At 45.0% G+C, this 14,442-nt stretch overlaps 1 protein-coding gene across 1 annotated transcript; it reads left to right on the plus strand.

The window, feature by feature from the left end:
- The first annotated feature begins 912 nt into the window (after positions 1–912).
- On the plus strand, positions 913–8,756 carry LOC125537860 (dnaJ protein ERDJ2). Its single transcript, XM_048701179.1, has 11 exons — positions 913–1,076; positions 1,165–1,385; positions 1,484–1,579; positions 2,273–2,393; positions 2,484–2,590; positions 2,699–2,916; positions 3,570–3,747; positions 3,827–3,946; positions 6,094–6,180; positions 7,572–7,682; positions 7,795–8,756. Exons 2-11 carry the CDS (start codon positions 1,200–1,202, stop codon positions 8,614–8,616), a joined length of 2,046 nt encoding a protein of 681 aa, XP_048557136.1. The 5' UTR covers positions 913–1,076; positions 1,165–1,199; the 3' UTR covers positions 8,617–8,756.
- Positions 8,757–14,442: the final 5,686 nt, after the last annotated feature.

Genomic DNA, 14,442 nt, shown 5'->3' on the forward strand with positions numbered 1-14,442 from the left:
CCCATGGTGGATGTGCCTGACAAGCTGGTTTGGTCGTGGGACACCAGACAGTTCTCCGTGAAATCTGCTTATGCGGCTGGCTTTTGGGGTCGAGAAGGAAGCATGATGACGGATCTAACTTGGAAATCACGTGCACCCTCATGGTGCAGGCTTTTCACGTGGTTGGCCCTCAAGGACCGATGTTGGACGTCGGACCGACTAGCGAGGCGAGGGTTGCCACACCAAGACGCGTGCCCGTTTTGCGACCAGGAGGATGAAACCATTAACCACATTCTACTCACTTGCGTCTTTGCTAGGACTGTTTGGGCGAGGATCTGCGAGGCCTTGGGCAAACCGGATTGGACTCCCACTCAACAGGACAAGCTGGCGGATTGGGCTGTGGCCAAGCAAGGATTAGAAGGCATGAGCATCAAAGATCTTCGTACTATTATTGCGCTAGTCTGGTGGGAGTTGTGGAAGCATAGGAATTGTATTATCTTTGGTGGGGCGCGCCCTTACTTGGAGTATCTAATAGGGAGAGTGAGGCAAGAGGGCCAACCGTGGGCATCAGCCGGGCTAATGAAAGGGAATGTAACTCCCTTCTTTAATAGGGTGGAGAGGTGGGAGACTAGTGAGGAGTAATATGTACTAAGAAACCGTGTAATTATGGTGGAGACTTTTTTTGCCTTTTTTTTAATATATGATATGCACACTCGTGCATATTCGAGAAAAAAATAAAACTGGTTTTTTTTAGGGTAAAAAAAATAAAAAAATAAAACTGGTGCGAAGAAACCACCGTAGTGGGCCGGCTCACAGCTGAACGTGTAGGCGAATCACCAGCCGATTCGAAGGCCTGGCCTCGCTTACCATCCGCGCTCCGGGCCGTATCTGGGTCACAAGTCAAAACCAGTTACTTGCCCTTTTTGTCTCACACTGACATCTCGCTCCGTGTCCTGGTGGGAGGCCCCGCCGCATCTGGCCCCGCAAAACCTATCTCGACCGCCTTCCTCCCCGATCTCGCCCCTCCTCGCCTGGCGACCAGATCCGCTTCTTCGATATCCAGATCTTCGGAGCACGCCCCGCTCGCCCCGGCCAAGGTGAGCCGTCGCAGCCGGCCGCCGGCCGCCACACGACGCCGCGCTCTAATAACGCACGCTGACTCCGTGGTTTTTCTTTCCGTCGCAGTCGTGAGTTGAGTAAGGGAGGCAGCAGCAGCAGCCATGGCGGCGGCGGAGGAGAACAGCTCGCTCTTCCTGATATTCATCCTGACCATGATCGCGCTGCCCCTGGTGCCGTACACGATCACGCGGCTGTGCCACGCGGCGACGAAGAAGGCCAAGACCATCCACTGCCGCTGCTCCGGGTGCCACCGCTCCGGAAAGTACCGGAAGTCGATCTACAAGAAGGTGGGCGGGTTGCGGCTGTTTGTTCTGCGTGAGTCTAGCAGTAGAATTCTAGTGCGTGCTAACTCCTCTATGATCGTATTGTGATTCTTGTCGTGCAGATATCCAACTTCTCGACGTGGAGCAACCTTACCATTTTGCTTCTCTGGATCGTTGTGATCTTCCTGATTTACTACATCAAACTCAGCAGCCGCGAGGTATGGTAACTTTTGGCTGGTATATGTTGTCAATTTTTCTTTTGTTCAAGCAGTTAACTCCAATTCTTCTCTGCTGTGAACTAGTAGATACAGAAGGATTTAATACTTACTCATGTGACCTTTTGTCTGCTCCTTCACCTAGAATAGTCTCCATTAGTAGATGACTATACTGAAATAAACTGATAACCAAAACTACAACTCATTTCACGTTCAGCTTTATCCTACCAGAGCAGTCACCGCAATGTTCATGTTTTGTCAGTTCCTTGATGCAGCAAAGTCACCGTTTTCTTTTTAGTAGCAGCATGCCCAGCCAGTTTGTTGGGATATACTAGAAAGGCTAGGATATCTTTGTGCTGATTTAGTTCCCCTTTATTCTTCTGAAGCCTCACTAATGTTTCACTCTCTTGAACATTGTCAAACAATCACATACGCAGAAACCTTGTTGTGAAGTTTGGTATTGTAGATTTCAGGACTTAGTTTGTTTTTGTATCCAAGCATAGGTAGGTTTATTTCCTAGAAGCATTTTTTGCAAAGTCCCGATTGTTCATCTTTGTCTCAATCGTAATTATGCTAGTTAATTTTGGATACTATATGCATAAATAATGCTGTACTTGAAGTGTGAAGGATTTTTTCCTGAAATTCACAAGGGCAAGATCCCAATAATTGATTTTATATGATTTTGTTTCCTACTAGGTCCAAGTATTTGAGCCATACAGCATTCTTGGACTTGAACCAGGGGCATCAGAAAATGAAATCAAGAAATCATACAGGAGACTCTCTATTCAGTACCATCCTGATAAAAATCCCGATCCTGGTAAAATGTGTTTCACACTTCTTTCACAGTTGATTGTCTGATATGTAGAAGTCTAGTTTGTGTTAATTTTTTGCTCTTCATTTTCCCCAGAGGCCCATACATACTTTGTTGAATCTATCTCCAAGGCGTATCAGGCGTTAACTGATCCTATATCTCGTGAAAATTATGAGAAGTATGGTCATCCAGATGGGCGCCAGGTAACATGAACATTAGTTATTTGTAACACTTAGTGGATTAGTGGAAAGCTAATCCCTTCCTATAACATCTGAAGCTAACATGAATATTCTATTATATATGTGCATTAGGGGTTCCAAATGGGCATCGCTTTGCCCAAGTTCTTGCTGAATATGGATGGTGCATCTGGCGGGATAATGCTTCTAGGAATTGTGGGGCTTTGCATACTCTTCCCCTTGATGATAGCAGTTATTTATTTATCAAGGTCATCAAAATATACTGGAAATTATGTCATGCATCAAACTCTGTCCACTTATTATTACTTTATGAAGCCATCTCTAGCTCCAAGGTATGAAAATACAAACATTTAATTTTGATATTTGGGCATTTGTTTTTCCATTTTTTTGATATTTGCTGATTGGCTTCATGATATGGCATGTTCACTAGAGAAGATTTAGCAGCTGAAGTGAAAATACTCCTTCCTTTCAAATAACTAGACATGAGACATTGCAAATTTTATTGTTAAAGTGAAGCACTCCTGACAATGTCAAATGTGCGACTAACAGTGCCATAAGCACTGGGACAGGATCAAAGATAATACTAAAGTTCACATTATGATTTGTCATCCTAGCTTCAAAATGATCAGAATTTTGATCTGATTCAGTGATCATGATGTTTTTTTACCTGTCTGATTACCACTAGTTGGGCATAATATGGTTCCAAAACTCATATTGTAACACCACGGTAAATTTATAACTCACTGCCTTTAATTTTGGATGATAAGATTTATAGCCGAGAAAACCCTGTTTAAATAAATAATAACGAAACCTACTTTCGCTGATCAATATTAGTAGTCTAAAAGACCTCTTGTTTAGGCAACCTATATAACTAGTGAAGCAAATGCCTGCAAACTTCCTCGTCGGTTTACATCTTCTGTTATGAATTATGGGTTCTTCAATTTTACCACATTTGATCAATGGAACTATTGGTTGCATGTTCCAGCAAAGTCATGGATGTCTTCATCAAGGCTGCAGAGTATATGGAGATGCCAGTACGACGCAGTGATGACGAGCCCCTGCAGAAATTGTTTGTAGCAGTTAGAAGTGAGTTAAATCTAGATTTGAAGAATATTAGAACAGAGCAAGCCAAGTTCTGGAAGCAGCATCCATCACTTGTAAAGGTTGGTCTTTTGTTGGTGCATGCTGTGATACCAAATGATATTTGTGATTTGACAAATCCTTGATGCTTGTATTTTTCAGATGGAACTCTTGATTCAGGCTCATCTTACTCGAGAGTCATTTGCTTTGACACCAGCGCTAGTAAAAGATTACAGGCACATGCTTGAACTTGCGCCTCGTCTTTTGGAAGAACTAGTTAAGGTACAAGATTGTATTTCTCTCTTTGAATTACTTTCTTTGTTAATTGTTTTTTTGAGCAATTGGCAGGAGCTCTGCCTTTAAATATAGAAGAAGAGAATTGGCCACCTAATAAGGAAACTGGCCTAAAACCGATGCAACTTAACTTCACACACACCAGCCCTGAGACTGCGCCCAAGCGAGCCGACAACTTTGTAATCCAACCGACCAGAGTCGACAACACACTCACCATCCTTGAGGGCGCGTCCTAGATAAGCCGACAACTCTACCACCCAAGTGACGAGACTCACACCCTGCAACACAAAGGTTCTCTCTGGAGCTGCCGCTCGGGCTTCCATACCTGCCCCGAGGCCGTGCACTAGACAAGGCAACGGCCCCACCACCCAAGTGACCAAAACCGACACCCAGCAACACAGAGGCGCTCCCTGGAGGCCGCCGCTTCAGCTTCCACAACGGACTTGAGGGCGCGCACCTGCCTAGCCAACGGCAAAATTGCAAGACAGCACAAGCCTTTGGTGCTTGATAGAGGACAAAGCCGCCAAGGCGACCCCGGGGGGGGGGGGGCACGGGTACGACGCCGCTCCGGCCTTGGCCGGAGAACTCGAGATCCATATGACAGGGAGGTGAAGGGGCTCCACAACGGCACCTTCCAAGGAGGCGAACACTGTCCGAATCTGCCTTCAACATCGATCCGGTTGGTGCTAGGCTTTCACTTGGAGCTCACCATACCCAACGTCATTGCATCAAGCCCCGCCATCCATCAGAGCACGGGTAGCCATACGTCGCAAACAACATGCCGCCACCGACCGTTGTCTCACCACCCTCCATCCACGGCATATAGTCAACCACCAAGCACCACCATGCAAGACACAAGCTTGTCTTTTGTTTATGCTGTGTGATCTTGCTGTGTTTAATTATGGTAGCTTTAGGTCAGTTGATGTGGGTTTCGCGTTGGTTAAATTAACTGTTGTGCCAATAGCTGATGTTTAGGATGGCTATCAATACTAGTGAACCATTCAAGCTTACACAGAGCATGATTAACAAATTGTGGCAATTTAATCCTAATAATTTACCCATGAAATATCTAAAGGTACTAAAAGTAATACTCCATTTAGATGACACAGGCATGGTGTGATTTATGTACATTTAGTTCTCTGTAACTTGGTTTTGGTTATACGTTGTTTGTAGTTAACACCTTTAATAAGCCGTCTTTTGTTTATGCTGTGTGATCTTGCTGTGTTTAATTATGGTAGCTTTAGGTCAGTTGATGTGGGTTTCGCGTTGGTTAAATTAACTGTTGTGCCAATAGCTGATGTTTAGGATGGCTATCAATACTAGTGAGCCATTCGAACTTACACAGAGCATGATTAATAAATTGTGGCAATTTAATCCTAATAATTTATCCATGAGATATCGAAAGGTACTAAAAGTAATACACCATTTAGATGACACATGCATGGTATGATTTATGTACATTTAGTTTTCTGTAACTTGGTTTTGATTATACGTTGGTCGTAGTTAACACCTTTAATAAACCGTAAGGGTGGGTTTGCCCGTCTGGTTACATTGGCACAATATGACTCGCGCGTATGATGTAGGATGATTAATTGACAGATCTTGTTGAAGTTTCAAATGTGGAGCTGTGATGGTTTATATTTTTTATTGACTAGTTCTGTAGAAAATACGTACTACTGTATTAACTAACACATAAGTGTGTTTCCATATTTTGTCTCATGGTTGTAGCTGTATATAAACAGGTGAGCCTGCCTCACAGATGTGCATTATGGCAGGGATGTTTAGTGTCTGGTTTATGCAAATAAGACTTTCGCTTGATTTTCTGTGTGAGACAATATCATGCCTGTTAGTATTAATCTTGTGGTGTCGAGACATTTAAGTATGAATCAGTCATTAGTCTTGAGATCCGAATGCGTGATGCATCACATGTCTAATTGAGTTTACATTGCTATAGCTGACAGTTTTTGTTTGATAAATAACCTTAGCCGTTAAACACGTAGTGCTTCAATAAAAGAAGGGGGGAATTTCTTTGTTGCACTCTGTTATAATTCTTTTTCTTCGCTTTTGCTTCAGTGTACCTTTTTCTTCTTCTTAGTATTTGATGGCTCATAAATTATATACTTATTGGTTCGCAGATTGCACTTCTACCGAGGAGTCCCAACGGTTTTGGATGGCTCAGGCCTGCAATTGGTGTAGTTGAACTGTCTCAAAGTATAATTCAGGTATTTTGAAGTTCTCCATGTGCCTTTACTTCAGCTTACTTCTGATGAATAACTTCATGTTTCTGTTGATTTGTATATGTCGATATATATTGTTCCACATTAAACTTTTCTGGTGTAGACTATAATTTGTGTTTATCTTAGATTTTTCTAGATTCATCTGGTCTGTTTCACTTCTAAACTTATCTTCTAACCCATCAGTTTAATTGTCCATCCCAACATTTAGATGTTATAAGATCTGGCACCATCCTTTTTGACCATGGATGACTAGTGTTTATTCAAAATCTTGTCCATTTAGTGGTTCGTGTCATTAAGTTGATGTTAAAAGGCCGAATCATATGGTTCACTAAACACGGAATGAATTCTGTCAGTTTGGTATACTTGTTCAGTTTTTCATTTGATCGCAACTTGGGAAGGGTGATTAGATATCTCCAGTTATACTGCAAGTGTTAAGTTGCAGCAAGGCAGTTTATGTCTTTAGCATAGTAGATCCATGCAATGTTTTTAAGGCGGTAAGGTGATGTGATGTGAGGTGCTGTAGCACCGTCTCACCTTTTAAGTACTTAAAGCGTAAGGCGATGCGACGCCTTATTAGACGCATAAATATGTACTCCCTCCGTCCCAAAATTCTTGTCTTAGATTTGTCTAAATACGGATGTATCTAGTTACATTTTAGTGTTAGATATATTCGTATCTAGACAAATCTAAGACAAGAATTTTGGGACGGAGGGAGTAATATATGGCAGCCGATTAGGAGATTTAACAGCTAGCTGTAACATAAATGCACCACAAGTTGCATAACATGATAACTGTTAGCAAAGCATAGGCCTCAAATCATCTTGTGTAGATGACAGATCGTCTTTTGAACTAAAGCTTCATTCTCCTCATCTATATATCGTTCCATAGCTTCATTTTTTTTTGTGTTTAAGAAATTGCACATCTCTTTCCTAATTTGCGCGGATGCCTCGGCACACTTATCCACAACACTGAAACCCTAGAAAGGTTCCAGCATGGACTATCTTGCCACACTGTACACATGAGTATAATTTTCCTCTCTAAATCTGGCCAGAACGCCTACTTTGAAGCTGGATCTTGGATGTAGCTAACTCACCTTGATGTGGTAGTTTACCATGGCAATGTGAACAATGAGACACCTTCTGGTCTCAGTGACACTGCATGTGTTTGTTTCGCATTCTGTTTACTTGTCTCAGTCCATTACCATTGCATTCATCTGCATCTGTTAGCAAAATTGGGTTGTAGTTCATCTGTACTTTCACATCTTTTGATCTTAGCTTTTGGCTTCTGTTGTTTACATTTTCTTCCATAAGCTTGTTTGTCACCACTGATGGCAATGGAAATAGTTTAATCAAATTTGACTTGGATACATATCTTAGGCTGTCCCTCTCAGTGCTCGAAAAGCTGGTGGAGGTAATTCAGAAGGAATAGCACCTTTCTTGCAGCTGCCACATTTTACTGAAGCAACTGTCAAAAAAATTGCCCGCAAGGTATTCCCTTAACCTTAAAGTTTTCGTACGAAAAGCAGAGTGAACTTTTATTTTGGCTAAATCAGTAGCCTGTCCTTTGGAGGGTAACATCTTATTCTATTTTTAACCGCAGAAAATCAGGGCATTCCAAGAACTTTGCGATATGTCGGAGGTGGAACGTGCCACACTGCTGACACAGGTAGCTGGACTTTCAGAAGAAGAAGCTCGGGATGTAGAGCTTGTACTGGAGATGATTCCTACTGTTGAGGTGGATATTAAATGTGAAACTGAAGGAGAAGAGGGCATACAAGAGGGTGATGTTGTCACAATGTATGCTTGGGTCTCACTTCAGCGTCGCAGTGGGCTAACTGCTGCCCTTCCCCATGCTCCTTTCTATCCGTTCCACAGGGAAGAGAACTTCTGGCTGCTTCTAGCAGACACAGCGTCAAACGAAGTTTGGTTATCCCAGAAAATCAGCTTCATGGACGAGGCTACCGCCATAACTGCAGCGTCAAAAGCTATACAAGATACCCAGGAAGCATTGGGAGCAAGCCCAAAGGAAATAGGACTTGCAGTTAGGGAGGCGGTTGACAGAGTGAAGAAAGGCAGTAGGCTGGTGATGGGCAAGTTCCAAGCCCCATCAGAGGGCAATCACAACCTGACGTCCTTCTGCTTGTGCGACGCATGGATAGGCTGTGACAGCAAGACTAGCTTTAAGCTGAAGGTTCTGAAGCGCAGCCGCGCGGGAACAAGAACCTATGTGCCTGAAGAAGGGCCAGTGGCAGAGGATGGCATTGAGGAGGAAGAGGAGGAGGAAGAAGAGGAGTATGACGATTACGAGAGCGAGTACAGTGAGGACGAGGAAGAAGAAAAGAAGAAGGGAAAGGGTAAGGTTGCAAACGGAGCAGCACATCAAAGGGCAAGCTCTGATATAGATTCAGGCAGCGATGATTGATACTATACCTTGTGATGTTCAACCATAGATGATTAACATCCATGTTTTTTGCCATTTGACTTGTGAAACTTAGAGAGAAAACATCTCCCATCAACTTATAGAGCATGCGGTAATAGTTACTGGATTTTCCGTTTTGTTTATTATTCTTGCGCTGTATGAATGGAACCAATAATTGAGAATAGGCTGTGAAATCAAACCGGCGGGATTATCTTGGGTTCTCAACATACCTTGAAATGCACTAAACTTATAGTTGAAATCAAATGATTTACTAATCGCAATTCGGAGCTAGGCCAACCTTCCAAATTCTGGGAAGTTCAGTTGCAACCATAAAATTTGTAGCCGAGCCTTTGAACGGTAAATCGATTTAGTTGCGTGCTGGTGTGAGGTTGGTATGAAAATACTTGTCATCAAAATAAATAAAAAAGGATGTATCTAGAACTAAAGTACATCTAGATACATCTTCTTTTATTCATTTTAATGATAAATATTTCCGGATAGAGGGAGTGCTACGCATTTGTCTTCTTGCTTTTGCCTCTTCCGTATCAACATAGTCCCATTTCTGGTTATTCACGATTTCGAAAGAGTACTTTTTAAACAGCTTTGGCTTTTGGCTTCTTTGTTTTTCTTTTCCACTGAACACTGGCGAAGCTTGCACAAACTAGGACGAGCCAGTATCAGAAGCCGCACAATTTTTGTAATTTAGGAAGATTATTTTTAACCTTAATAACTTAAATACTCTAATATCATCACTGATCAGTTATAAAATTATAAGGGGGCATTGATTTACCTTGGCCCAACCCAAATGAAGCTCTGCCACTGCCATGGAGGATGGTTCTTCCCTTGGACCCAAACTTATTGGCCTGATTGTGGAGGATAATAGTGATAACAGAACTACCTTACGTACGACCGTTTTCCTACAATAGATGTACCGCAATCAGGGTGATGGATGGTGGATGAAATCACTTAGGTGATGTTGAGTCTAATCGTGCAGTCATTGGATGACAAATGATGAATTTTATAGTACGCATAGCACCAACGCGTATGTATCCTGCCTTAAATGTGTGTGTGCGTAAATTATAAGGGCGTGCGTCTGTACTGGGTGCTGTTGACCATTGCTTTATATATAAAACAGGGTGAAAGCTTTTTTTTGATATAGTAATATAGTATGCATAGCACTATAATGATAATACAATGGATCTGTAACACACTATAAGATGTAAAGTTGATTGGAACATTACAATTCGAAAGACTAAGAAAAAGTGTAAAGTACCCAACATTTAGTGCATTATATATTTACAAAAAAATAAGCATTTACCGCACAATACAGATTAGAGTATAGTTGAATCCATCTGGAAAAAAGAGAGAGCATACTTTCCTTTTTGAGAGGAAAAAAGAGAGTACACTTGAGCATCCACATAGGACATACCCTCAGTGGCGGAGCTAGACAAGAATCTGGGGGTCCGCCACAAGAATCTGGTGGGGCGGGGAGGGGGGGGGGGGGAAATGATAAAGATGCGGGGGTGGGTGAGGGAGTCCTGGATTATGGGCTCCTCAGGTGTCCGAGCTACATGATGTAGGCCGGACAGATGGGCTGTGAAGATACAAGATAGAAGGTCTTCCCTCGTGTCCGGATGAGACTCTCCTTGGCATGGAAGGCAAACTTAGCGTGCGGATGTGGATATTCCTTTCTTTATAAACCGACTCTGTACAACCCTAGTCCCCTCCGGTGTCTATATAAATCGGAGGGTTTAGTCCGTAGAGGCAATCACAATCATAATTATACATGCTAGACAATTAGGGTTTAGCCATTACGATCTCGTGGTAGATCAACTCTTGTAACCTCTATACTCATCAAAGTCAATCAAGCAGGACGTAGGGTATTACCTCCATCAAGAGGGGCCGAACCTGGGTAAACATCGTGTCCCTTGTCTCCTGTTACCATTGATCCTTAGACGCACAGTTCGGGACTCCCTACCCGAGATCTGCCGGTTTTGACACCAACATTGGTGCTTTCATTGAGAGTTCCACTGTGCCGTCGTCAAAAGGCTCGATGGCTCAATCAATCATCTACAACAATGCTGCTGCGAAGGAGATTTTTCTCCCCGGTCAGATCTTTGTATTCGGCGGCTTCGCACTGCGTGCCAACTCGGTTGGCCACCTGAAGCAGATCGACAGCTACACCCCTGATCACCAGATCAGTTTCGGAAATTTGAACTATGTCGCTGATATCTGAGGAGACTTGATCTTCCAAGGATTCGCGGCCTCAACCACCGCTCCGGCCTTAGATCCGGAGCACGTCATCAGGTCCGAAGACGGGAGTCTAGAGCCTGCTGGACACTCTAGGGCCTTAGAGCTCAACACCGAGAGAATAGTGTCTCCGGCAATTATTGCAAGGCCGGACTCTTCTTCGGATTCTACTTCCGAACCCTGGAGGCCCGCGTCAGGCGAGCTCGGTCCGGAAATTTCCGATCATGTCCAAACCCCGCTCTTAAACAAGGCTTTGGACCTAATGCGATCCCTCGTCATCACAGAGGAATCGCTTCTGAATCACACCCAGCCCGGACTAGGGGCTGGAAATAGGAAATTTTACTTCCCACCCACCACCCACTTTATAGCCACTGTCGAGGACCTAACCGACATGCTTGATTACGCCTCCGAAGACATCGACAGTATGGACGACGATGCCGGAGAGGAGCAGGCCCAAAACCCGCCGGTCACCGGACGTTGGACGACCACCTCCTCATATGACGTATATATGGTGGTTATACCTAAAAACGGTGATGGCGATGACGAGAAAAATCCAGTCCAGGACAAACCTCCTGAGATACCGCCGAAACGTCGACGCCAGCGGCGCCACTCTAAATCGCGTCGCGACAAGAACAACAATACCGACACCAAAGACAATGATACTCCGGAAAACGCCGAAGACCAAGAAGACCCCATCGAACCAACATCCGAATAGGATGATCGAGAGGAAGGGCAAGTTGACCCTAACGAACAAACATGGAACAACGACTCGGAGGACAGTAACTATCTGCCACTCTCCGAAGACGACGTAAGCCTCAACGACGAAGATTTTATCGTGCCAGAGGAACCACTCGAACAAGAGCGCTTCAAGCGCTGGCTAATAGCCATGGCTAGAAGCCTAAAAAAGAAACAATAGAAGCTTCAAGCTGACCAAGACCTGCTCAACGACAGATGGACTAATGTCCTGGCAGCCGAAGAATACGGCCTTGAGCGACCCAAAAAGAGTTACCCGAAGCGCAAGCTGCTACCCCAATTCGACAATGAGGCGTTGGAGCCCATACCACCCGTGCGTAATGCGGCTGACGGACCCGATAGACCACTACGTGGCCAGGACAAAGCGACAACTAAAGCCGAACACCATCCCACACCACCTCGCCATAAAAGCAGAGAAACAACAGCTCGGGAATACACATACGACCTACGACAGGACCTGAAAATAGGGCAGGTGAGACCAGGTCAATCTACGGATCGCGGGGGCGTGCCCCGGCGCGAGAGGCGGGCTATCAAGCCTGGTGCGATAAACACAACCAACCCCGGGCTGAAAACCGCATACGGTCTCCATCTGAACTGCGTCGTGACATGGCCCGATACAGAGGCACCGCACACCCCTATGCTTCACCGATGAGGTAATGGAGCACGAGTTCCCTGAAGGGTTTAAACCCGTGAACATCGAATCATACGACGGCACAACAGATCCCGCAGTATGGATTGAAGATTTTCTTCTCCACATTCACATGGCTCGCGGTGATGATCTACACGCCATCAAATACCTTCCCCTAAAACTTAAGGGACCAGCTAGGCACTGGTTAAATAGCCTCCAGAAAACTCTACTGGAAGCTGGGAAGACTCGGAAGATGCCTTTAGAGACAACTTCCAAGGCACTTATGTTCGGCCTCCAGATGCCGATGACCTCAGTCATATAGTCCAACAGCCCGGAGAGTCGGCCAGAAAATTCTAGACCAGGTTCCTAATTAAAAAGAACCAGATTGTCGACTGTCCGGACGCCGAAGCCTTGGCAACCTTCAAACACAGCATCCGCGACGAATGGCTCGCCCGACACCTCGGCCAAGAAAAGCCGAAGTCCATGGCAGCCCTTACAACACTAATGACCTGCTTCTGCGCGGGTAAGGATAGTTGGCTAGCCCGTAGCGGCAACAGTACCAGTGACCCCGGCACTTCCGAAGCCCGAAACGGCAACGGAAGGCCCCGACGCAACAAACATAAGCGTCGGAGCAACAATGATGATACAAAGAGTACGATAGTCAACCCTGATTCAGTGGCTCCAAATCCAGTCAACGGAAGAAGCCATTCAAACAAAACAAAGATGGTTCATCAAGCCTGGACCGAATACTTGATCGACCCTGCCAGATCCACAACACTCCTGATAAGCCTGCCAACCATACCAACAGAAGCTGTTGGGTTTTTAAATAGGCCGGCAAGTTAAATGCCGAACATAAGGAGAAAGGGTCGCCCAGTGAGGATGATGATGAGGAACCTCGCACACCAAAAACAGGGGGTCGGAAGAAATTTCCCCCCGAAGTCAAAACGGTGAACATGATATACGTCACCCATATCCCCAAGAGGGAGCACAAGCGCACGCTAAGGGACGTCTACGCGATAGAGCCAGTCGCCCCAAAATTCAACCCATGGTTGTCCTGTCCAATCACCTTCGATCGCAGGGACCATCCGACCAGTATCCGTCACGGAGGTTCAACCATATTAGTCCTCGATCCAATCATCGATGGATTCCACCTTACGCAAGTCCTCATGGACGGCGGCAGCAGCCTTAACCTGCTCTATCAGGACACAGTCTGCAAGATGGGTATTGATTCGTCAAGAATCAAGCCTACTAAAACTACCTTTAAAGGAGTGATACCCGGTGTAGAGGCCCGCTGCACGGGCTCAATCACATTGGAAGTGGTCTTCGGCTCACCAGACAACTTCAGCAACGAAGACTTGATCTTCGATATCGTCCCCTTCCGCAGTGGCTACCACGCACTGCTCAGACGAACCGCGTTCACTAGTTCCAATGCAGTCCCACACTACGCCTATCTCAAGCTCAAGATGCCCGGACCACATGGTGTTATAATAGTGAATGGAAACATGGAACGCTCCCTCCGCACTGAGGAGCACACCGCGGCCCTGGCAGCGGAAGTACAGGGTGACCTCATTAAGCCAACTGTTACGCCGACGGCCAAGTCCTCAGACATTGTCAAACGAGTCCGGACTACCCCATTGTACGACAGTCCAGCTCGTCAGGAGCTCGATTAGCAATCTGACCTCCATCTCATCCCCTACCGATTTTTGGCATATGTGCCACGCGTACATAATTACGCACTAAAAATACCATGGGAAAGGATGGAGGCACAATAAGGACAATGCCTGCAATACAGCCAGACCCTACTAGGAAACTCACATTCCTCTTCCTTTTTTCTTTTTTATTTTTCTTTTATTTTTCTTTCAGGTTCCCTCAAAACCACATCACCCTTTCGATGGTACCAAAGCCTCTTTCTGTGGCCTATTATGAAAGCACCGGTTGATGTTCCTCTCGAAGGACAATATACCAAGGAGAAAAGAAGCATAGACGCGTACCAGAATACCTAAAGGATCCTTAAAGATCACCCGTCCGCGTTCAGGACGCACGCACGGCTTCCCCTTGTGTTCGGCATGTAAAATGGCCTTGTTGCTTATTGCACTATTTGTATCAATACGTTTTGACGTATCAATCAGACTACTATGGAAACAGTTTTTTGCCCAAACCTATATGGCGTTGGCGTATCTCTCAACATATGTTTCCCT

The sequence above is a fragment of the Triticum urartu genome, chromosome 2 (assembly GCF_003073215.2).
Source record: "Triticum urartu cultivar G1812 chromosome 2, Tu2.1, whole genome shotgun sequence".
In the NCBI taxonomy this organism is placed as follows: domain Eukaryota; kingdom Viridiplantae; phylum Streptophyta; class Magnoliopsida; order Poales; family Poaceae; genus Triticum; species Triticum urartu.

What these genes read in the sequence shown, in the direction of transcription:
- LOC125537860 (XM_048701179.1), top strand. Translation starts at nt 1,200, where the DNA reads ATGGCGGCGGCGGAGGAGAACAGCTCGCTCTTCCTGATATTCATCCTG. An exon ending in TCAAACTCAGCAGCCGCGAG is followed by an intron (nt 1,580 to 2,272) that starts GTATGGTAACTT and finishes GTTTCCTACTAG; the next exon opens with GTCCAAGTATTTGAGCCATA. An exon ending in AGCATCCATCACTTGTAAAG is followed by an intron (nt 3,748 to 3,826) that starts GTTGGTCTTTTG and finishes TGTATTTTTCAG; the next exon opens with ATGGAACTCTTGATTCAGGC.